General features: G+C 49.6%; 2 protein-coding genes across 5 annotated transcripts; both read left to right on the forward strand.

Annotated features, from left to right (window-relative positions):
* The first annotated feature begins 54 nt into the window (after positions 1-54).
* On the forward strand, positions 55-9,567 carry gaa2 (alpha glucosidase 2). Its single transcript, XM_040187348.2, has 21 exons — positions 55-280; positions 1,207-1,322; positions 1,645-2,226; positions 2,777-2,922; positions 3,014-3,179; positions 3,569-3,665; positions 3,976-4,095; positions 4,621-4,739; positions 4,812-4,943; positions 5,035-5,145; positions 5,227-5,340; positions 5,428-5,512; positions 5,601-5,718; positions 5,823-5,956; positions 6,307-6,458; positions 6,581-6,729; positions 6,807-6,948; positions 7,811-7,909; positions 8,054-8,221; positions 8,314-8,460; positions 8,573-9,567. Exons 2-21 carry the CDS (start codon positions 1,230-1,232, stop codon positions 8,633-8,635), a joined length of 2,937 nt encoding a protein of 978 aa, XP_040043282.2. The 5' UTR covers positions 55-280; positions 1,207-1,229; the 3' UTR covers positions 8,636-9,567.
* A 2,425-nt stretch (positions 9,568-11,992) lies between these two features.
* Positions 11,993-22,246, forward strand: micall2b (mical-like 2b). 4 transcript variants are annotated; one of them, XM_078079588.1, is made up of 18 exons: positions 11,993-12,354; positions 12,393-12,612; positions 13,489-13,537; positions 14,440-14,578; positions 14,658-14,860; positions 14,939-15,066; positions 15,843-16,505; positions 16,589-16,743; positions 16,820-16,877; positions 17,247-17,389; positions 17,546-17,589; positions 18,164-18,287; positions 18,426-18,528; positions 19,029-19,102; positions 19,212-19,326; positions 19,497-19,543; positions 20,592-20,656; positions 20,969-22,246. In XM_078079588.1, the coding sequence occupies exons 2-18, from the start codon at positions 12,470-12,472 to the stop codon at positions 20,984-20,986; spliced, it is 2,271 nt and encodes a 756-aa protein (XP_077935714.1). In that variant the 5' UTR covers positions 11,993-12,354; positions 12,393-12,469; the 3' UTR covers positions 20,987-22,246. The 4 variants fall into 4 exon arrangements, with proteins under 4 accessions (XP_077935714.1, XP_077935716.1, XP_077935715.1 ...); XM_078079590.1 differs by having other exon boundaries at positions 12,021-12,612; positions 14,658-14,845; XM_078079589.1 differs by having other exon boundaries at positions 12,026-12,612; positions 20,592-22,246.
* Positions 22,247-24,860: the final 2,614 nt, after the last annotated feature.

The raw sequence follows: 24,860 nt of genomic DNA on the forward strand, positions 1-24,860 counted from the left end.
CATCGTGGGATCCACACGGTGGCGGCAATGCACCAGCAACGAGGATACCAACCGACGCAAAGTTAGAAGAAGAAGACGAAACGGCCTGCAGAAAGGAAGTCTTCGAAATTACGAGGTGCAGTGAATGCGACATGGAGATAAACAGACGCACGCTATGCAGACGTTTGCGTTTATCGACCTCACGGAGGATTTAACACTCGACACGTTTATTTAAGGGCCAGATCTTCTCTGCATCGCCTATGTGATGTCTCTGTGAGACTGCGCTGGTATCTGGTTGTCGGTAAGTGGCGTTTGTGTTTGTTGGCTCACGGCAGCTCGCGTTAGCTAAAGTTAAACTGTTTTTAAAAGCGAGCTAACGCTAATAAACGTCAACAGTTAGCGGTAACCAACGTTGCCTCGTAACCGGTTCATATTTCCCCCACAACTCGAGCGTATTGTCTAAAAAGCGGCCTTTTATTAAGGAGGTCAAATGTTTCGCGCGTGAACTTTGACACGTCCCGTCCCGCGTAACGTTACGTTCGGGCTAGCCGAGGTTAGCTCGCTAAGGTTAGCCCGCTGGAGCGAGTCGCCGTTACCGAATGACGACGACGATGTTTGGACGAACAACGGGACGGGAACAAAAACGTTAAACACCGCGACGGTCAGTTACGTAACGTGAGCAATCACGAGTGAGACAACGACGTTTGGCCCAAAACAAACACGACGTGCAGTCACGTGTTCATCCCTCTTATAACGTCCAGTTATGATTTAAACACTTTGCACATCGACGATGGCTTTATTTTCATCTTAATGTGTCCTTAAATGTCAAGTGTTTGAACAATGGCACTAAAGTAATGCTCTTCTTTTCTTAATCAGAGGTTCAATATGTGGTAGAATAAGTATTCATACACTTTAGCTTAATAAAAGGTACATTAAGTAATACCTGCCTGTAAAATATGCTGTTACAAATCCTGCAAACCACCTTTTATAAAAAATAAGTTGTGTGTGTGTGTATATATATATATATCAAACTACTCTGCCCATTTCCGAGTAGTACACATTATATTGGTGGATTAAAACTACTACTTTTAATATTACGACTGGTTGAAGTCCATCAAGGGATCAATAACATTAAATCAAATGTCACCGATTCTCATGCTCGCTCCGAGCGGCGCCTAACCGAGCTGTCCTCTCTCTCCGTGTCCCTCGTGTCTTCGGGCTGCTCAGTTTGACGGGCGCCCTCTCTCAGGATGGTGTCCTACAAGCGGCTGAACCCTGAAGATGTCCACTTCGCCGGCGCCGCTCCGTCCCAGCAGCCTTGTCCCGCGCATGAAGACGCTCCAGTGAGTCCTCATGTCACACACCCCGCTCCCTCCGACCTCCTGCACTCACTCCTTTTTGTCTTGGTCTCTTCCTGTGAGTTTGAATCATTTCTGCAGAAACTTTGTGCCCTTTGAATTAGAATGTTTCTCTTTAATCATTTACTTCTCACTTGTGACGCAGCGCTCAATGTTTAATGCTTTTGGACACATTTATAAGGGAAAACAAGACATTTGAAGACTTCATAATGGAAACTTTCATTATTTTTGATACAATTTCAACACCAAACAATCCTGTTGATTAATCGATCGGCTCATGAATCCGTTGCTCTCGTTGTGTTCCGAGGCTTTGGATCCAGAGGAAGCCTCCCTGCTCCCCCGCAGGCCCCTGTGCTCCGTCACCACCGCCCTCCTGCTGATCGGCGCCCTGCTGCTGCTCCTCTTTGGAGGCTGGCTGGTGGGCGCCATGTTCTGGCTGCACCGTCCGTCCACCGACCGGCCGGGCGGACACCCGGCCCCCGGCCCGGCGCCGCCCCAGGACTCGGAAGGGTCGGCGGGAGCGAACGTCACCGCGGCCGCTTCCCGCCGCCAGGCCTGCAGCGCCGTCCCCGCGGCGTGGAGGTTCGACTGCTACCCCGAGAGAGCCGCGGTGGTGACCCGAGAGCTGTGCGAGGCCAGGAGCTGTTGCTTTGTCCCCGCCGCCGCCGCCTCCTCCGCCTCCGCCGCCGCCCGCCCCCCCGGGTGGAACGGCATCCCGTGGTGTTTCTACCCGAGGGATTTCCCTTCCTACTCGCTTGTGTCGGTGAGCGACACGCCGCTGGGCCAGAAGGGGACGCTGGTCCGGGAGGTGAAGACCTACTACCCGGCGGATGTCCTCACTCTGGAGGTGGAGACGCGCCACGAGACGGACACGCGGCTGCGTGTCAGGGTGAGTCACGCCCAGCAATTACAGAGCAGTTCTCGTCAACGGCGTGTTGGGACATTTATTCATTTAGGACGTTTTTCACGCACAGAAGCCTGAATGTGAGACCTTCCCACATTGCAGCTGCTTCACTTTGCTGACGCTGTCAAAAAACAAAAAACTGCTCCCAGGGCTGAAAAGTTTAAACTATAATCAATGTTTTTGTGCCGATTTATTTCATTGTCAGCACAAAAATATCAAAATGCCAAAAGGTCGCTTTCAAACCCTCAAAACAAGCATCACCTGACTCGGCACTTCCCCTTTGCTCTGTGACACCAGTGACTCACTCGCAAAGGAACGCAGTCGTGTTTTTCCTGACTATTGGACTTAAATTCCTCAGGCGTCCACATGAATGGAACTGTGTCTAAACACCATGAAAACACACAAGCACATTTCTAACCCAATACAAGGAATGTCAAACCTCAGATTGTCACAAACTGTTGTTTCATATAGTTTGGGGAATTCTCTGGCCTGTAAATTGCTAACGAGCCTTTTGCCTCATGCTTCCACCTCCTAGATCACCGACCCCTCCGCCTCGAGGTTCGAGGTTCCGATCTCTGTTCCCGCTGCTGCCACCAAGGCGGAACGCCCCGATTACACGGTGGAGCTCTCCGAGAGTCCGTTCGGCCTCATCGTGAGGAGGAGCTCCAGCGGCGCCGTGCTGTGAGTGAAGCTGCTGCGCTATTGCTCTGCCACGTTCGGGTGTGTGAATAACAAATGAATCCCGAGCCTCCTTTCCACTGTTTGCTGACAGTCTCAACACGACGGTGGCGCCGCTCTTCTACGCGGACCAGTTCCTGCAGCTCTCCACCTCCCTGCAGAGTCAGTTCCTGTACGGCCTGGGGGAGCACCGCTCCACCTTCCTGCATGACCTGCACTGGAACACGCTGACCATGTGGGCCAGGGACGTGCCCCCCACGGCATGTGCCCCCTTCTCTCCTTGTCTTTACGTTTTTTTTAGGTGTAGCCGTTCCAGCACTATAGATTCAATGTGCCAACACGTGATTTGTCTTTTTAACCGTAAAATATTCTCAGGTTCATCTGTTGAAATACTTTAAATATGCTTTTATTTATTTAGTTTGTAAAAGGAAGATTTCCTGTGTTTATTCATTTTTTAATTTACCACAATATACAGCTACATAGTGCGTATGAAATGTGCTCTACTACTAGTAGTACTACTAGTAGTATTTTGCAGTATACAAGCCGGCTTGTTGCCGTGTGTTGTGGCTCGGTTCGATGTGCAGTTGACCTTTTGGCCCGAAGGGGGGGGGTCAAACGATAACCCCCGTGTCCCCGCTCTGCCACGCAGGAGCAGACCAACCTGTACGGAGCTCATCCGTTCTACCTGGCGATGGAGGAGGGAGGCGACGCCCACGGCGTCTTCCTGCTGAACAGCAACGCGATGGGTGAGTCCGCTCTGCCTCTCCCGCCGCTTAAAGGAAAGCTGACGTCTGCGGATGGACTGTTTGTGGCGTCAGCAGTGTTTGTTTAATAGCAGCTTCCCGTGATGCAGGAAGAGCTCACCTCAGGGGCGATCTTCAATATAGTTCTAAAACTGCACATCGGATTCCTGGTTACTCCGTATACTCCGTTATTTGGGTCTGTTTGCGCTTCGTATCTCGTTACTTTTAAACGTTGTGCAAACTCTCCGATCGGGAACAGCTGCGACTTTACTGATGTTCGGCCGTATGACTAACAGTTGTTCCGTTTGCCCAGATGTGGTCCTCCAGCCCGCCCCGGCCCTCACCTGGCGCACTATTGGTGGAATCCTCGACTTCTACGTTTTCCTTGGTCCCGATCCCGCTTCTGTGATCGGACAGTACGTGGAGGTCGTAGGTCAGTGGGAGTCTGCCGGGACACAGGGGTGGTTTGCAGATGCTGCATGACTTTATCATGTTGAATGTCCTTGAATGGACTTTGCTGTTGATTTTAAACCAGATATTTGTCTTTTGGAATTATTTCCCTTTTGCCGATTTTTACGGTTTCCTGAATCACGTCTCATAGAATATAAATTCATTGTAGAGTTGCATTTTGCAAATGTTACTCGCCTAAAGAGAGTTCTGGATTTCAGTAACTATGATGCAATCTGATGGGCTTTGCATATTGGATGAATAAATCTACCACGGCTACAGATGTGAACGGCTTCAGGCTGCTTACCTTGTAAACTGCTACTTTGACTTTGGTTCCCAAACACACAAATACTTTTAGGAAAGAATGCAAGACAACGTGATCGTGAAATATTGTGAGTGTTTTAAGTACAAACCAACTGCACCGGCTCATTATTCGCACCAGAGTTTGAAGTTGAGTTTGAATCCTCCTAGTGTTCAGCAGGGATGAGACGTGTGAACCTTCTTGTCGCAGGCTACCCAGCGATGCCCGTCTTCTGGGCGCTAGGCTACCACCTCTGTCGCTGGGGTTACCAAACCAGCAATTCCACCTGGGAGGTTGTCAAGAGCTTGAGGAATTATGGTATACCGCAGGTACGGTTTGTCTGTGTGTACGTCGGTTTCACACTTAAAAACAAGTGCCAGCGCTTGGATTTGTCTTCGCAGGACGTCCAGTGGAACGACATCGACTACATGGACCGATTCATGGACTTCACCTTTGACCCGGACAAGTTCGGCACGCTGCCGGATCTGGTCAAGGACCTGCACGCTCACGACCAGCGCTACGTCATGATCCTGGTAGGCGGGGCTTTGGAGGGAGGGGGGGGGGGGGGCTTTGTTGTGTGCGTCTGAATCGTTTGTGTGACGGCCGTGTCTCTCCGACCCGCAGGACCCGGGTATCAGCAGCTCGCAGCCGGAGGGCTCCTACTGGCCCTACGACGAAGGGCTGAGGAGGAACGTCTTCATCAAGGACGCCGAAGGGAAGCCGCTCATCGGGAAGGTGGGACCCCGTAGCGATGACTTTCCCGGCAAAGGTCACGGGGGGGGCTTTAGAAATAACCCGGTCCGCGTCTCCCTCCAGGTGTGGCCCGGTCTGACCGCATATCCCGATTTCTCTGATGAAGCGACGCATGAATGGTGGTACGAGAACCTCCGGCGGTTCCACGAGAAGGTTCCGTTTGATGGATTATGGATCGTAAGTGTGGGAAGAACAGTCTCTCTGCACGGGTTCGTCTCCCCCCCCTCCCCCTCCCCCCCTGACCTCCGTCCCGTCTGTTTTTAGGACATGAACGAGCCGTCCAATTTCCTGGACGGGTCCACCGACGGTTGTCCGTCCAACAGTCTCGAGAATCCCCCTTACACACCCGGTGGGAGCGCGAACCTCACAGCTTCTGCACGATGACACGGAACGTGTTGACAGGCGAGATGTCAACCGGCTCCTCTCTCCCCTCCCAGGTGTCCTCGGAGGTTTGCTGAGAGCTAAAACCGTGTGTGCCAGCGCCCAGCAGAACCTGTCGGTCCACTACAACCTGCACAGCCTCTATGGGCTCATGGAGGCGAAGGCGTCTGCAAGGTCGGGACCTGCAGCGCACGCAGACCCACAACGGAGAGCGAAGGGTCAGAAATACTCTCCCTAAATCTTCTTCTGTCCGTGTGTGTGTGTGTGTGTGTGCGCAGCGCTCTGCGGCGGATCGTGGCGAAGAGGCCTTTTGTCATCTCTCGCTCCACCTTCCCGAGTCAGGGGATGTACTCCGGCCACTGGCTGGGCGACAACAGGAGCCTGTGGAAAGATCTGTACACTTCCATAGCAGGTGAGACGCACACGCTGCACCATCGTGCAGCTGCACAAAGCAACTTTTAATGGATATGGATCTGATTTCTGCGAGGAATCGTTTGAGGCTCGGAAGCTGTTTGAGTCATTTGATTGCCTGCTCTCTGGTCCGTTCCGCCTCTATAGCGCTTTTTATTTATCCTGACGTCAGCTGAGAAGACGGGTGTTTTTTCCTGGAGGTTCGAGGAAATCAAAAGTTGTCAGATTGGACAAAAAAAACGGCCCCCAAATAAACACTCTTATTCTTCTATGCGTGTAAACATCAGTAAATGAATGAGCGCGGCTTTACGTGGCCGCCACGTCATCGGCACGCTGTTCGCTCTCCTGCAGGTATCTTGACCTTTAACCTCCTCGGCATCCCGCTGGTGGGAGCCGACATCTGCGGCTTCAGCGAGGAGCCGCAGGAGGAGCTGTGCGTGCGCTGGACGCAGCTGGGCGCTTTCTACCCCTTCACGCGCAACCACAACGCCCTCGACACGCAGGTGAGACCCGGACGCCACGGCGCCCGGCTGAAGACCTGCCCGCCCGCTCGGTCCCGTTTTATTTTATTTCTTTTTTTTTTTTTTTAAAGGAACACTCCTTTTTTTGTTTAAATTTCCTACAGCCTCAAGACCCGACGGCGTTCAGCCCTCTGGCGCGTACGGCCATGAAGCAGGCGCTGCTGCTGCGCTACTCCCTGTTCCCCGTCCTGTACACGCTGTTCCACCACGCGCACGCACACGGACGCACCGTGGCGCGGCCCTTGATGTTTGAGTGAGTACTGTCGGGACTGGAGGGGGGGAGGAGGAGTTCGTTGTCTGACTGTAAGCGTCCCGTGTGCCCACCCGAAGGTTCCCAAAAGATGTCCGAACGTACGGGATCGACAAACAATTCCTGTGGGGGAAGAGTTTGTTGGTGACACCGGTTCTGGATCCGGGCGTCGACTACGTGGACGGTTACTTCCCGCGCGGCCTGTGGTATGACTTCTTCACGGTAAGGCCTCCCTTTCGCTTCGCTTCACCGAAGTACGAAAAGCGCGTGACTATCGGAGCGTGAAATGCAGCATTGCATCCCGACTGACGGGGCCCCCCGTGGTCAGCGTACCGCAGGGGTGCAAACTTGTCACCTTTCGGCAAAATTTGCTGCAAGCTGTCATGAATATTTTTTTTTTTTTCAAGCTTGTTCGTTTGGCCAACTCGTGTCATCATGTCATGTTCGGGTCTTTAGCTGCGTGGCGTTGGTACGCTGCACTAACGTAGGCTAACGTGCTAATGTCAGACGGTTTGCTGACAGACGCCTTCGCAAATCACGTCAACCATTTTTGCTGGTTACAATAACGGTGTTATCGGATAGTACAGTGTCTATTTCTCGGGAACTTTTGAAAAATCTGAGCGAGAAAACGACGAAAAATGTACCTACCTTACCTTCACATTAAAAAAAATCCTAAAATCAATAATGGGAAATCAACGGAGAAATCAAAGGCTCTGATATCAATGTAATGTTAGCGAATGAGGGCTGAGAGGCCTCCTCCCTCCTTCTTGCTAATATTTATTCTGTTCGTCCAAAGCGAAATCTATTCTTGAGGTTCCAAACATTTCCAAAGCAATTTGTCTTTGAATGTGAGTAGTCGATCGAGTCATCTTACGTCCCGTCGTTTGAAGCAAACCTTTTAGCTCTGGTCTCCCATTATTTATTTGGGTTGACAACCATCCGACCTAAATAGCCGCAGCTTATTTGTGTTTTACTGGAATAACATGGAAGCATATGCAAAAAAAATGTGTATATATATTATATTTGAGTGATGAGTTTGCACCCCTGGTAGCGAGTTTGAGTGTGTTCACGTGACGCTCCGCAGGGCGACTCTCTGCGCAGTGAGGGGGAAGAGCTCCGCCTCCGTGCACCTCTGGATAAGATCAATCTACATCTACGGGAAGGCTCCATCACACCAACACAGGTAACCACGCTGTGATGCTTCTCCTCGCCGTGAAGTTGAATCGACACCCACGTGGTGGCTGTATGACTCATTCATCAGTCCACCCGACCCGCCTCGTGACCAGCCGCCTGGTTCTGACTCGCTCCGCTCGGTTTGTGTGCGCAGGCTCCCAACCGGACGCTGTGGGTGAGCAGCGGTCAGCCGCTCCACCTGATCTCGGCGCTGTCCGACGGCGACGGCTCGGCCGCCGGAGACCTCTTCTGGGACGACGGCGAGAGCGTGGACACCTACGAGAGCGGCCTGTACTCCTACATCGTCTTCAGCGTGGCCCAGGTGCTGGAGAACGCCGCCGCGCATTGGGGTCTGTACTAGAGTGACGCCGCGGGCAGTCGAGGTGTGACCGTCCTTCTGCTCGTTTTGGTTAGGACGCGATGACATCACAGGTGCTCCACAGCAACGTGGAGGCCACGTACATCACCGTGGAGACGGCCTCCTTCTACGGGGTGAAGCAGAAGCCCAGCAGAGTGCTGGTGAACTCCCAAGATGCAGCGTTCACCTACAGAGCCAACCAGGTGAGGGGGGCGCGGTTAGTGAACCGCAGGCCGCCGTGGTCGCCGTGTTTTTATTGGTTCTCATCAGAATGGAGGAACGCTTCGTGCCGAACTGATGGTTTTCTCTCCGCAGGTGTTGACTGTTGGAGATCTGGGTCTCAACCTCAGTCAGAACTTCACCATCAGCTGGATGTGACAAACGGGACGTTTTTAATGGCGGTCGAGGCTGTTTTATTCTGCGTAGTCCAGAACGCTGAGGCCACCTGTTCCTGACCGACGGGACTGCGTGAAGGAGAGCAACGGATCCCCAAATGTCCATCAAATTAAGGCTGAGAGTCGTCACTTTAATCGTCTTAAGACGAATCGTAAGAGTCGTTTTGGATCTAATGCGCCTGAGTACATAAGAATGTTCTCAAGCAAAACGTTTCACTTCAGAAACTTTTATCTCTGTGACCTAAAGTTTTGTTTTCATCAAGTTCATCTCTCAAATCTGAACCTTTTTCTTTTTTTATGTCCTCAGCAGATAGATTTTTGCGCACTAAGTGAAATGCCTCCTAATGTGAGTGTTCTCGCAGCTCCTGTTGTAACGCGTCGCAGCTTCTCTCTGCACTGATCAGCGTCGTGGAGGAGGATGCAGGTGCATTACGATCCTGTTTGTGTGTCTGTGAGCGTCTCTTTCCATCTGTTACAGCGGGAGCCTGATTTTTTTTTTTTTTAACGCCTGCGCGCGACGATTACTTTTAACACACAACCACCGCACACGAGAAACAGCCGCGTTTCACTGTCGGCCGAATGTAAATAAAACCTGAAGCAGCAGCAGCAGCAGCGTCGCGTCCCGAAGGGCAGCGGAGTTCATTTGTTCTGCTTGAATTTGACCTCGAAGCTGTGAATTTGCCGCGGAAGTTGCGTGAAAGCGGCGTGCGCGCTGTGAGCCGACACGGAGCGCGTCCTACTGCGTTACGCTCACTGAAATTGTATTTTCTCATTCATGGTGTTTAATTTTGTGATATGCTTTTAATTTAATTATAAGAACCGCATGAAAAAAAGGTTTCGCTGTATTTTGTTCTATTTGTTGACAAATATCTTTTGGGGGGGAAACAAAGAAAATAAAAGGTGGTTTTAAGTTGATTACATTTGGTTTATTTCCTGCATTTGGATTGTTGCGCCACTAGAGGACTCACTTTCTCACCGCTGTGATTGTTTTTAGAGTCTTTCCTCACAAAACATCTGTCGTTTCCCCAAAAGCTGCAAATCATTAATGTCAGTTTTCACTTTTAAAAGTATCTTTTAAAGAAAACCATCTCTCCTCCGTCTCTACAAAGCCAGATCCTCCTTGAACGAGGTGTTTTGGGTCCCAAGTCCTTAGTGAGCCAGAGAGGTCAAAGTACCACAGGCCGCTTTACCGTAATAATAAAACGTGTCCGGCTCCAGACGAGAGCGGAGGCGTGAGGTGAATGTTTCAGGATGCCGAGTCCTCCTGAGGACGGAGCCAAACCAGCTATTCTCTTAGAAAGAAAAGCGGGGTAAACGCTCTGAATGTGAACTCTTGTTCCCATGGCAGCGAACAAGTATTTTATTGTCCCAAACAAAACGCTCCGATCAGCCACAGAGAGCGAAAGCGGCCTCCGATAGCGGCGTTGACTCGTCCTGCGCTGCTGATAGACGTGTTTTTATTGGCTCTGTGCGAACGGTCACAGGCTAAATGTTTCCAGATGCTCTGTGGGGGGCACATATATCATTCTGAGGGGGGGGGGGGGGACTGTCAGAAGCATTCTGCTCTACTGACGAGGGCATTTCCTCTCTGGATTTGGGAGGATTAAGGCTTTTGTGTGTTTGTGGGGTCGGCATGTGGAGAGAGGGACAGAGTGCGGCGGAGCTCCTCGTGCACGTGGGAGGACTGCGAACACGACGTGGCCGTTTACACCCCTTTAGGAGGAGAAGGTCTCCTTTGTGAGGGTTTTGTTGTAGTCGTGTATCACGTTTCATTCTGGAATGTGTTGCACATTAAATGAAGACCGTTTCATACGAGCATTTCTGCAGGATTGGTTGTTGTGCAACAGCCTCGGGGGGAGGGGGGTTGTAAAAAAAATAATAATAATCTAAAAGCAGCTTCCTTTGGTGTGTTATTTTTTTACACACGCAAAAATAAACTCAGCCCTGTGTTTTTGGACAGTCCGGAGCAGCTTAAGGACCATTTAGGTTTCGGTCTGTGGGTGCAGCTTTGAATATCCGAAGAGTGAAGAAATGTCGCCCGTGGTCAGAGACGCTCGCCTGAGTTCGGCCTCCGGCTTCCTCACAGGTGTGGCGAGACACGGGAGAAATATTGACCCTGATATCTTCTGTTTGCTCTCTCCTCGTTGGTTTGACCGAAGCAGTGTGTCTGTGTGTCCCTTAATCGATGTGTACTAAATACAGAACCCACACCCCGATGGTCTGAAGCTTTCATTCATCATCGTTGGTTTGAGCATCTGACTGAACATGACTCCATTGTCACTCGGTGAGTTTATATATAGAAAATAAATGCTTGTCCGCTGACATGGACGGAGATGATGATTCATAACCGGTTTAGTTGCATGTGCAAAGAGGAAGTTCACGCAATCAATCAACTATGACTAATAATAAGAAAGAAGCAAAGAACCTCATCATTCCTCCAAGAAGAATTATTTCAAACCATCCATGAGACACACAAACCCGCGTCCGGTGCAGTTCGGATGATGACATCTGGAATACCTGAACCTCTTGTGTTGGGAAGTGAGGCCGCGCCCGGCAGTGACGTCACGGTGTCCCCGCCCCGCCCCGCCGCTCACCGCGTCATCACAGCGGGCTGCTGCGTATGTCAGCAAAACGGATTCAGAAAAGCAACGTTGACAACCAAATAAGTTCTGACCATGAAGTTATAAAGAGGCTACAAAATGATTCGTAGTCGGATTATCAAAAAAGAACCACGAGAAAAAGAACGTTTTATGGATCTGTGCTTAGTTTGAGGAATGCACGTATTGTGGTGTATTAAGAGATGGGAATAAGTGACGTTGTTCTCGTGACGTGAGTTTTTGTGTTGTTTTGTAGATGGACTGTGTGTGTGTGTGTGTGTGTGTAATACAACTGCAGCCATTGTGTCCCTCGTTACTTTATTTATGAGAAAACGCACGAACAGCGCACGGAAAGTCTGAGTCAGCAAAACAGCGCCGCTGCGTTCAGAAACAGAGCACGTGTGCAGGTGTCAGGTGACCTGGTGATCGGACACGCCCCCAGCCGGCAGGACGGGACAGGCCGCCTCACGAAGGCCGCGACCGCACCTGGTTACCCGCAGGCACAGTTTACTACGTGTTCCCAGTGTTTGTTCATCCTGCTTTAACGTCTTATTGATGTGCCAACAATAACAGTGGAAAATAAAACTAGACTTTACAACAGGGCTTCAGTTGCACAACCTAAAATAATAATTTGGTGACTAGAAATCCCCTGTGAATAACTCTTATCTTATCTCTGGCTCTGAAATTAATGTACACACACACACACACACACACACACACACACACACACACACACACACACACACACACACACACACACACACACACACACACACACACACACACACACACACACACACACACACACACACACACACACACACACACACACACACACACACACACACACACACGGACAAAGGGCTGAAAGGAGGAACACAAAGGAGGACTGAACTCCACCCACGACGCGTCACCGGCGACCTTTTCACAGGTGTCACTTCCAGTTTCTTCACATTCTCTCAGTCATTGAAAGTAAATCCCACGGAAACGCGCGCGCGCGCACTGACGCCGCGTCCTCCTGATGGTTCCGGGTTCCTGCGTCCAGCGCGTCGGAGCCGCCGTGGAAACTTTCAGCAGAAGTTGTGTTGTGGCGTAGCGGGAGGAGGCGGTCGGAGGCGGTCGGAGGCAGGGCGGGGGGTGGAGGTTTGGCTCCGGGGTTTCGGGGAGTCCGGTGCGGCGCTCACACGCGGATCGGCCCGGCAGTGCGCGCTCCTGCGGGGATGTCGGCCGTAAAGGCGCTGCAGCAGTGGTGCCGCGTGCGGTGCGACGGCTACCGGGACGTGTCCATCACCAACATGACCACGTCCTTCAGGGACGGGCTGGCCTTCTGCGCGCTGCTCCACCACCACAGACCCGACCTCATGTGAGTAGACCCGTGGGGGGGTGGTGGAGGTTTGGAGGTTGTTACTCGTGTGGTTCCTTAATGAAAGGGAACAAGGAAACTTGGATCTGCAGGGAAACGAGCCCGGAGCGCGTCGTCTGCAGACTCTGCACGTATTTACTTTAATGTCTGGTGATAAGTGATCTTCTCTGTTGGTCTCCTTCTGTTACTGAGGGAAGATCTGGGAGCTTGGAGGCTGAGACTTTAGAGCTGACGCCCTTTGGGTCTAAAGTCGAAACTGTAGAACCAACGGACTAAAGAACAGCGCATGGAAACACGCAATGAAATGTTTGACTTTAAAAGCTGTCTATCTGAATTAATGTGGGCGGTTTTTAAGAAATGTTTTTATTTTAATTTAAAAATGTGTTTTCATCATGCTGCACATTCTTAAACTTTTTGTTCACATTAATAATACAAATAATTTGGCTTAACTAAAACCAAGAAGAAATTAAATAAAACTAAGGGAGAAGTGTAATTCACAAAAGACACAAACACACAATTGTATACAATACAACAGCATCCAGTGTCTCACTCGATTGTCCAAATGACATTTGAAGGATCAACAATCACAGACTTGTTTGTGCTCCAAAAAGGCCTCTTTTCTAAATGTTTGTTCTTCTGTTAACATCACGTTCCACCGATCTCTGGACTGTGAAGACAGGACAGTAAAGAGGGAATCTCTCCTTTGGGTTTTCCCAGGACGTTTGGACACATACCAGGGAACTCTTTCCCCCCCCCACACTTCCCGACCTGAGGTCACGAGGGGTCACGGCAGCGTGATGTGACGTGAACAAACGAGGAAGGGAAGTTGGATCGCGTGTTGCTGTCACTCACGTTCTGTTCCTCCTCTCGTTGCAGCGACTTTGACTCACTGAAGAAGGACGATGTTTACGAAAACAACAAACTGGTGATTGCATGTTTACATTCCCATATCTGAATGTTTCCAACAGATGTTTATTCGGGCAAACCCACGGACCCCCGTGTGCACGCTTGTATACACGTTACGATTGTTTAGACAATGACTCTACTTGCGTCTCGGTTCATTTCCTCAGTGAACGTGAGTTTATGACCTCAAGTCTTCTTCTCTGCAGCTCGGTGTTCATTTGGTAAATTCTATTTTTTTTATCAACTTGAAAATCATTCAAGGTCATTCAACAGGAGTCGGAACAGTTTTCTAATATTTAACTGCATTTAACGATTAGTCAATCATTTAAATAGGTGATTTATGACTGGCTGAATTGTTACTTTCGGTTTTAAAAGGCTTCTTATGTGTGCTGACTTTAAAAAGCGCTGAGACAAAATCTCTTTGCTGAAAAACAACAAGCTGAAAAACAGAAACAAGTTAAAATAAACAAAACGAGTGAAGCCGCCTGTCTGTCCGCCCGCCCGCCTCGGCTCGCTTTTTTTTCTCCTTTTTTTTTTTTTTTTTACTGCTTCCATGGAATCCTGAACGTGAATCCAGTTTGGAAATTCCTGACTTGCTTTCAGTTGAACAGTGAAGATGAAATCTGGGGTCAGAATTCAGGCGATTCGAGTCAGTAAACACCAAAACAAAGCATGTTTCACATCAATGCTTTGATGGAAAAACACTGGCGTGAAAAAAGGAAAAGGCCCGTCCACATCGGCAGGGAAGTGGGCATCTAAAAAAGAACCCGTGATTTCATACAATCCTCCAAGGAAACCGTGTTTACGCAAACTCTAAAACACCAATCGGAGGTCTCTCTCCATTTGATTTCATATGACGTTATTCCCCTCGCTGTCCTCCCTGAGTGTCCCCCGTCCTGGTGGGTAAAGCCGGTGTACTTGCAGGCCTTCAGGGTTGCGGAGGATCTGGGGATTCCGGCGCTGTTGGACGCAGAAGACATGGTGGCCCTCAAGGTGCCGGACCGCCTCAGCATCCTGACGTACGTGTCCCAGTACTACAACTACTTCCACGGACGCTCCCCGAGTGAGTACCGCCGCCTCTCTGGGCTGCGTCTCCGCCTCTGTCCCCCTCCCTTCCCGTCTCACCGGTCTCCCGTTCGCAGTCGGCGGCATGGGGGGCATAAAGAGGCCGGCCGGAGACCCCGCCGGGGGGCCCTCCGGCAAGAAGAACCAGCCGGTGGCGGCGAAGGTGTTTCCCTCGTCCAAACCGGCCAGAGAGAACAGCCCCCCGCCGTCCTCCAACATCACGAGGGCGCCCCCGTCCCCGACGCCCAGGGGACACGCCACAAAGGTCAACGGAGAAGCTGTGAGAAGTCGTGTTGTTTAGTGGCTTCGGATCAGTTCCAGCGAGGCCTCGCTCACCCGCTCTGCCGCTCTCTTCCAGGACGCGGCGGCCGATCGACCTCTTCAGACGGGCACCCTGAGCAACAAATGTGCGTCCTGCGACAAGCACGTCCACCTGGTGCAGCGCCACCTGGTGGAGGGGAAGCTCTACCACAGGAGCTGTGCAAAGTAAGGAGTTCATTCATTGGGGCTCAACGGATCCTTTTTTTAAATTCTGGTCTGGTTTCTGCCATCGGAGCCGTTACACAGTCCTTTAATGAAAGAAAAGGAGATAAAAAAAGTAAACTTCTAATTAAAATTATAAATAGAACGCCTATCACATTGTCGGACAAATAAAAGGATCAAATATGAGGCTTATTATGTAGACTATACTGTTTCCGTTTCACAATGGTTCTAATTTAAAAAATCTTGCTTGAGTAATTTGGTTTTTGACTTTTTGTAGTTAGATTTCTTTCCCTTTTTTAAGAGAAAATCTATTAATTCTGTTGTGTAGACCAGTGGTCCCCAACCACCGGTCCGCGGGCCGCTACCGGTCCGCGGGCCGTTTGGTACCGGGCCGCACCACAGAAAGAATATATATATTTTTTTTCTTTCTGAAAAATGTTTTATTTTGAAAATTGACCGGCTTTTCTCCTAATTATGTGCGCTCGTCCCTCTGACACATTCCCCACGCGTCACCAGGCGTCTTTCTTCACGTTTACAATTGTCCTCTTACCGTGCACGGCAGTTTCGCCCACCAGCGAACACAGAGCGAGCGACTACTACGACCCCCCCCCCCCCCCCAGTCGGCTGCAACGACTACCCCCCGCTATTCCGTCGGAATAGTGGTATAGACGACCGGCGAAAGAAAGTGAAGACACGTTTCTGGCATCGCCCGGACCGTAGTTTGGTCCAAACAGCTCTTATTTGTCTCAATCACGTGTCTTTTGCTTTCTGTCTTCCAGGACGCTGGCGGCCACAAGCCCCACCGCCGCCGCCCCCAGAAGTTCCCCCTCGAACGTTCCCGTTTCCACATCGGCTCCTCTAGCCGACTCCGGTAAAACCACCGCGCCCACTCCGGCCCACACGCCCTCCAGACTGGGCCCGTCGTGGCTGACGGTGAAAGCCGGCACCTCTTCGCCTCCCTCGCAGCCTCCTTCCGGCGTCTCGCCCAAAGGGACTCGGGCGCACGCCGCCTCCAAACCCGCGGTGACCACGTCCATCAACGCCGGCCCCGTCGCCGCCCCCCGTACCTCCGCCGCGGCGTCCAAAAACCTGCAGTCCAAGCTCAAGTTCTTCCAATCGGAGCGGGATGAGGAAAAAAAGCCGCCTCCCGCCTTCGGCGCCGTCCTCGTGAGCAAAAGGCCGGACGCGACCGCCAAGGTCCAGGAGGCCGCGGTGGGGCAGCCGCTCACTGTGGTGGTGAACGTCGGTGGTTTGGGCAGAAAGGAAGCGGGCGTCGGGCCGAGCCCGGGTGGGGACGGAGCGAAGGCAGCGGGCGGAGGTGGACTTCAAAAGTCCAAATCGTCTGCCGCGGCGTTCATCTCCAAAAAACTGTCCGAGGAGAACAACAACAACAACGCGGCCAAGCCGCCGTGGGCGACCGTGGCGCTGAAAAAACCCGACGCGTGAGTAACGCGAGCGCACCGATCGGCCCGGTTCTCCGCCGGCGAGCGGCCTGCGCTCAGTAAACTCCTCCCCCTCTGATCAGACCTCCTCAGGCGGAGACCCCGAGGAGGGAGCCGCCGGGCGCCCGAGGGCGGAAGGTGCTGCGGGCCGACCGCTCCATCCTCGACGACGTGACGGCCGCGCGGACGCCGAGCCCGGTCCGCCCGGACCGGGGGGGCCCGAGGCCCAACGCCGCGGGTCAGTTCGCCCGTCGGGTAACTTGAGACCAAACAAACGCGTAAGAGACATCTAATCGTCATTGTCTCCCCCCCAGCATCAGAAAACCAAGCTGCCCCTGAGGACTGGAGGTCCAAGCTCAAACCCATCGCCAAGTGAGTCCTATTCGATCAGCTCCCGGCCTGTTGCGCCTGCGTATTCCATGTTTTGTGGTTAATGCCCCCCCCCCCTCCCCGCCCTCCCCCTGAAGTCACACCTCCAGCAGGGCGCGTCTGTACGTGGGCGGCATCACATCCGTCCATCCAGCCCGTCCCCGCTGGTCCTCCAAATGGCTCGCCGCTCATTTTTGCGGGGCGGCGGAGCTTTCGAATGGTGTCGAGACCGAGCGGCGTCCTCGGCGGCGCGACATATGCTCAGCGCTCCCGGGGGGGTTCCCTTTTGCCCCGGGACGACCTTTCCTCCCGCCTCGCGTGAATCAAAACTCAAAGGGGCCATTAATTGAAGTCTGTTTTCTCCGTCCTCAGGCCTGCTGGTCCTTCGCAGTCCTCCCCGAAGCCGTGGGCTCGTGGAGGGGGGACGCCTCAGACCTCGGAGGTGTCCGTCAGGCCTTCTCGATCACCTAAGCTTCACCACCCGACCGTGTCTGTCACTCCGCCGGCGGCAAAGGGTAACATGGGCTCCTGGGTTGTTCCTTCCAATAGGATTTAGGACCCAAAGTTGCATTTGTTTTAGTCCAAATGGTCCATATGTGAATCAGTGGTCTCAGGGTCTCCTCCCTTATTCATCATTATATGTATCTGCATCATCTTTCTTTTATTTTCAGGATTCCTGAATGCGGCAAATGGAACCAAGTCAGAGTTGAAGAAGGTATCGAACTAAGAAAATTATTTTTCTATTAACCTGAATCGCCTTGTTTTAAATATTCTCCATTTTTTGTTCATATTAAAATACGCATATGGACGATGAGCCAGTTAATCATCCATAAACTGTACAGATAAAGTGTTTTAGTCACCAAGCTAATGCTAAGAAAGTTAACGGAGCTAAAGTGATTAAACGTGTGCCAACACTGAGCTCACAATTCAAACGAGAAAACAAATACTTTCACCGTTATGATTTAACCTAAATAATTTTTATTATAGCTTGCATCATTTTGAGGTCTCTAAAACAGTTAGCTGACGAATGTGTGCCAAAACTAAAAAATAAGGACTGACGAGCTGCTTAAATGAGATGGAGGAGTAAAATACAGGAAAAGAAAAAATATTTTTAAATGATTTATTAATAATAGAATTTATTGTTTCACTTATTCAATAATAAATATGAATATTTTACAACTTTCTTCTCCAAACTGAAATGTCTGGATGCAATTTAAAAATGCCTCCTGATGGCTTTTGATTCATATATTGAATAATTGTGTGTGTGTGTGTGTGCGTCACACGTGTAGATGAAGCCAGACTACATTTCCAAAGAGGACATCATACGCGAGCTGCAGGAGATCGAAGACAACCTGAACGAGTGGGAGAAGAGGGGAGTGGAGCTGGAGGTGAAGCTCCGCGGCAGCGAAGAAGGTGAGAGAAACGCCTACGAACCTCCTCGGGAATCAGTGAGTGGAAAGAAAGAAACACACTTCACGCGTGTGTGCGTGTGTGTGTGTGTGTGTGTGTGTGTGTGTGTGTGTGTGTGTGTGTGTGTGTTGTGTGTGTCAGAGGGCGAAGAGGACTCCCTCATGGACGAGGTCATGGTCGAGTGGTTCAACCTGATCAGGAACAAGCAGGTGGCCATGCGCCGGGAGTCTGAGCTGGTCTACATGTGAGTGCACGCACACACACACACACACACACACACACACAGAAAAGGGGCCTGCCTCTCTCTGGCGATTAGGCAAACAGACTTGCGGCCAGAAGGTTGACAGTTTGAATTCCCAGTGCCCCCCCGTCCCCCCACTGGCTGCAGCGTGAAGCAGGATGCTGCCTGACTGCCCACATGCACTAAAATGATTCCTTTCATTGGTTCATGAAGAAAATTACATTACACAAAAATATGAGTTATGGGCATCGAAAGCTAACCAGATAAATATTATCTTTGTTGAGCTGAATTTAATAAGCATCTGTAGTGTAATGGGGGGTCGCTTGTATTGAGTGATAACCTGCTTTAAAAAAAAATGTTTTTAGCAACTTTTGTTTTTTAGCCCTTCATCCGCGTGATGTCACTGTGTTTTTATTTTGTTGCTGCAGGAAAAAGCTTCGTCTAGGCCTCAGTAACAAACCCGATAATCAACTATTTGCCCCGGTTTTGTTTTTGTGTCCCAGCGGGAAAAACCAGGACCTGGAGGAGGAGCAGCCGACGGTGGAGCAGGAGCTCCGCAGGCTGATGGACAAACCAGGTGGGAGTCCAGAGGGGGGGGGGGGGGGGGGGGCGGGGGGAGGCGCTTTGGACGGGACGCGGCGCCGCATCGGACGTCCGAGGCTAAAAGTCTTCTGTGTTTCGAGCAGATCATCTGAAGACCCCCCAGGACCGGAAGAGGGAAAATCAGCTGATGGACAAACTGGTGGAGATCGTCAACGACAGAAACGCCATCGTAGAGGGTCTGGATGAGGACCGACTCAGGTGTGTGTCTGTGTGTGTGTGCAGCTACATCTTTTCAACTTAACAATCAATCAGTGATGCTATAAGAAGAATTGATCAGGTACAAATGTACAGCCTGGTCTTCCCAATGCGACTCAGGACGAGCTCACGCAGGCAGGAACTGCTGTTGATCTGTGTTTGCGTTTCCTCAGGGAGGACGAGGAGGACCAGGAGCTCAACAAGATGATGATGAGTTTCAGTGAGTGTCTCCCACACAACCGTCAGTCTGACCCCCCCCCACCACCTTCAACACCCCCCCCCCCCCCCCCCCCCCCCCCCCCGCTCTGTTCATTAGTTATCAGAGCCTCAGTGTCCCCGCAACTTTAGTTTGCTTATAAATGATCCATGAATTGTGTATTTCCATCATGGACCCCTCTAATTGAAGGAGATGGAGTGTGTGTGTGTGTGTGTGTGTGTGTGTGTGTGTGTGTGTGTGTGTGTGTGTGTGTGTGTGTGTGTGTGTGTGTGTGTGTGTGTGTGTGTGTGTGTGTGTGTGTGTGTGTGTGTGTGTGTGTGTGTGTGTGTGTGTGTGTGTGTGTGTGTGTGTGTGTGGCTTGTTTCGGGGGGCCACCGGGCGATGTTTTCATCTCATTTGATCTGATGACAGCTAATGGAAAAAGCATCAAACAAAATGCTCCCCCCTCCCGTTTGTCGGCGGCGTTCTCTATTAGACAAATGGATAATGTAGCCGGTTAATTTGACCCTCCGATAGAATCGAGCCACCGCCGGCTTCATTTGCAATTCATGACTCGGAAAGCGGGGCTGAAAATTGAGGAGATTTATTGAACTTCAGTGAAAGGTCGTTATGTTTCAGCGAGCGAACGCCGAACCGTGGGCCAAAGACTAGCGTTTTGTTTTAATGTATTCGTGAAGTTAATGCCAAAGTTTGCCCGTTCCTTCCCACCGCACAGTGTGGTCACATGACACACACACACACACACACGCACACGTGGGATTTCATGAGACAAATGCTACTTTATACCACGTATCATCTGTAAGCACAATAATAATACTAATCTGGGGAAACACAGCTCAATTAAATGATTGCGTGATTATTATGCAAAAGGTGCGAATAACTAATATTGTATGAGGGAGCCGTGTAATGTACTCGCCATCAATGTCTAGTGCTTCAGCAGTGAGGTCGCCACCATTTGAAAGGTGCATTGCTTTGTTTTTTTTCTATTCGCTTTGTTGCAGAATTTCTCAAAAATCCATCAATTGACCTTTTTCACTTTCCCCTCCCTCAGACATCAAAAAGGACAAACCAAAGAAGAAGTCGCCGATGTCCAAACTGTTCAACTGGGGGAGCAAAAAGGAGGGATGACGCCGCTTCCGCCTCCTGATCTGCTCCCGACGGACCGTATCGGCAAAACCATCTCAGGCCTCCTTTGTGTTTCTCTTTGTGTCTCTGACAAGGAGGGAGGGTAATGGTGTGTGTGTGTGTGTGTGTGTGTGTGTGTGTGTGTGTGTGTGTGTGTGTGTGTGTGTGTGTGTGTGTGTGTGTGTGTGTGTGTGAGAGACACACAGAAGTAACGTCAGATCTTGACTGATGCTGGCGACGGAGGGAGGGGAATTTTTCTAAAAGCGCTTAAACGATCTCACACACACACACACACACACGTTGAGGGTTAATGACTCATGAGACGCGACGTGATTGGGTTCAGTGCTCCAGTTGATAGTTTTTATACCCTTCTAGTCTTAATCTGTCTGCTTAATAATCTCAAACACGCACACACGTGTTCTCGCTCTATCTGCCTACATGTGTAACTTGAAATGTTGCCTGTGTACAGAAACCCTGAAGACGCTAATAGGATCCAGAGGAGACGCGTCGCTGTCTGAGCCTTCAGTCGTGGGGTTTTGCGCGTTTTTAAGGTCGCGCTTCAACCTCGGGCGAGAACAAGTCTACTCTGCTCTGATCTCGGTTTACGAGCAGGGGGTCGGGAGGTCGCGGGAAAACAGAACGCAGAGGAAGCACGTCTGTCGAGTCGGGGAAGATGTCGCCTCGCTCTCTGACGTTCGACGAAGGAAAAGTCTCTCAGACGAGCGGCGAAAGGCTCCGTGGAGACGCTTTTCCATTCAGAGAAGAGCCTTTATAAACTCCACGGGCTTTTATTCTGAAAGGTTTTATAAATTGTGCAGATCCTTTATTTGTGATTTGGTCGATGCCTTTTGTAGAAGTTGAAATCGGGGTTTTGAGGGTTGACGGTTGGCAGCTTTATTTCTAAGTGTACATGCAGGGAATAAAGACAAAACTAGCTTTCCATTTTCTCCTCAGTACCCGTACCTGTATGTCGATGCACCAGTAGAGCATTTTGGAAGCCGTTTACGTTTTGTATCGATTGAAAAGGCAAACTGTGATGAGGTGCTGCAGGCAGGAACATCTTTGTTTTAATAACCAAACACACTCACAGCTTTTCCCTCTTGACGTTTGACAGCAGGAGATCTTGACGGCTCCTTTTGATTAAAAACAATTTACTGCATATTGAGGTTTTCATTAGAAGAATGAAGTGGGAACATTCAGGTTCCGATGTCCTGATGTTCTCTTGTGCTTAAGCAGCTTGTGTATTATATGAAGTATGTAAGGAACACGATCTGGATGCTTTTGATTGGGAGAAATACAACAAGTGGTCCATATTGGATCTGGGTGTGTACATGTTTATTAATGTGAATTTGTGCGCGTGTGTCATAATCACTAAAACCAACTTTTCATTTCTGTGTCGCGACCAAATTGATCAATTTCAACACAAATATTTGTATTTTGCAGACTGTAACATTGTGTATAGGTTTGTTTTTGTTTCTCTTCATCTAAGCTGGAGGAGTTGGATACACATGAAAGTGGAACATGATTATTAAATGACAAAAATTGATCATCTAATTTGAATAAAACGATGATATTATTTGTTGGTCACTGTTCTGTGATTTTCACTCATATTGAAATATAATGGTACAGAACTTTAATGGTCCTCCATATGCTTTTGTTTAGGCACTGTAACATTCATTATTAGTGTTTTAAAGCGTTTCAGCTGAAGAATGCGTTTTCAGCTTGAGAACAGCAGGAGGCAGCATGAGACTTTCTAAGCCACCCGAGCTGAAGGAAACTGATGAAACGCGCAAATACAACATCCAGACACCACCGCAAATTATTGCTTCAAAGTCAAGTCTTCAGCTTTGGGTTTTATTTTCAGTCGTTCTTTCATTTTGGTTTATTTATTATATTTATTTTTAAGAGTCGCGTCCAAGGCGGCAGCAGCAAGGTCAACAAAGTTTAGAAAATAACAGTTCAGTTTGATTCACTATACAAATGTCACATATATTAATTTTTCTCTCATTAAACATGCTGATTCTCTGAGAATCTTTAACTCACATTTTACTATTTCTTTCTGCACAACAATAAAATTCAACTGCAGAAACTGAGGAAATATTTGACAAATTTAAGTTCTAAATAATAGATTTGCTGGAAAGGACTTTACAATGTGAGCAGAATGCAACGCCTCTGTGCTGCTGGAGCCTAACGTACACCCTTCCCAAAGTATCCCACTTGTGACAGAAACGGTAACATATTACATTAATGTAGAGGTGATGATGATGTAGTACAAAGAAAAACTGTTAACAAACAAGATAAGTCTGTTTATAGAATTCATGAGAACAAAATGCATTATTTCTCATTCATGAGAAGACAAAAAAGCTTTGTCCTCTTAATCCTGTCCTTTCAATATTTCCTCTCATATCAGCGCTTTGGGAATAAAAACTGAATTTGACGAAGAGTTGGTTAAAAACAGCTGGTAATCTGGTCAACGTGCAAACGGTTTCCCTCGGCTGTGTCGAAGCATCCGTTCAAGGAGAAAAGAGCGGAACGACACAACGAGAGAAGAAAAGCGCAGGGAAATTGACTTTTGCCTCGTAGTTTGTTTGTTTTATATTTCTCGGCGTGAAAAGGGTGTAATCTTCTCCACTTTAAAGGCAACATCTGCTCACGTTGTTATGTGTGAAACTGTTTGTTGATTCCTTTTCTGCGACCGTGATGAAACGCTCTTCGCGTCTAAATCAATCGCGCCCGCGCTTAACTTTGGAGCGCGTTTATCTTTTGGGGGCGAAAACGTGCCTTTAAGTCGCCTGCGCAAGGAACATTTTACCACGTTGACTGTGAACTCACCTTTTTGAGGTGGTTCATTCCCATAACACACTGGGCCCTCACACTTTCAGACTTCAGTTTACTTTGGAGTGAGGCGCTGACACAATGTGAACCGCTCACGTCTCGTATCGGTTCGATCCGCGTTCAAAGGGGATAAAATCGGCATTACATCAACTCAACTTGTCGGTGGTGTTGGTGTCGCGCGCCTTTGTGTTCGCTTCCTTTAAGGTTTAAACGGTAGCAGTGTTGAGGATTTGATACGCTGCGCAGTGTTTACGTTCATGCTTTTTACCGGCTGCTTTTCACCCACCTCGCAGATCTCAAGTGAAATTCCTCCTCTTGTTCATTGCTCTTAGTCGCCTCCCGTCTCCTCCTTCCCGCTATGACATTGCATCCGAATACCAACGAGCATTAATATCCACTGCGCCTGTCGACCTGGTAGGTGTGAGTCATACGGTCACTCCTCTTTGAGCTCCGCTTTTGGTCTCCACCACCTCCTGAGGGAAGCATCTGGACCTCTTTGAGCTCCGCTTTTGGTCTCCACCACTTCCTGAGGGAAGCATCTGGCTGTGACAGTGAACGGTTTGGTCACTTTGGGTTAGTTTTGATTGGTTGGTCTGGGGAAAACGGCGCTGGACCGGTAGATAAAACTACGGCTCCTTTTGTCAACATTGTAGGTAGAAAATGTGTGATTTGTGTATTTGGCTAACTGCACTCTTTAGCTCTCGTTTTGCCAACGGTGTCTTCGTTGATCTAAACTGTCCGTTCTCGGTTGTGCGGTCGGCCGAACTGAAGGTTCGAGTGGAATTACGAGAGAATGCTTCTTCATTAACCAGCAAATGGATTCCAGTGATTCAGTGCTGATGCCGAAACAAAGCGACTGAACAAAAACTCCTGGTTTTTACTGTACGAACACGTTTATTTGTGCAGTTCTTTTGGGGGGAGTTTTCCCAGATGCAGGTTCCAAAAAGTGCTGCTGTGAAGCTGTTCTAGCTGCCAAAAAGTGCCCGTGGTTCTGGAACGATATGCGAAACAAGCACGTGCAATCTGTTATTATAATGCAGAAAAATCGTGATATGATCGTGAATTTAAATCATATTTAAGGGTTAACATCAGTTATTTGTAAAGTTGGTCCCGGGCCAACAAGTCACCCGCGAGAGATTTATTTATGGTTTCTAAAGAGCAACAATAGCCTTTTATTTCTGCAGTTTGAGGGGAGCCTGAATATTCGTGGCGCTCTGACAAGTGTGTCCGATTTACAACATTGATAATATACTGTGTAAATGTTTTTATTGAACAACCCTTCAAAATGTCTCGTCCAACAATTCAAGATAATATAAAGAAATGTTGAAATGGAAATAAAGATGATGAGGAACGTTCTTTT

The sequence above is a fragment of the Gasterosteus aculeatus genome, chromosome 9 (genome assembly GCF_964276395.1).
Source record: "Gasterosteus aculeatus chromosome 9, fGasAcu3.hap1.1, whole genome shotgun sequence".
Taxonomy (NCBI): Eukaryota; Metazoa; Chordata; class Actinopteri; order Perciformes; family Gasterosteidae; genus Gasterosteus; species Gasterosteus aculeatus.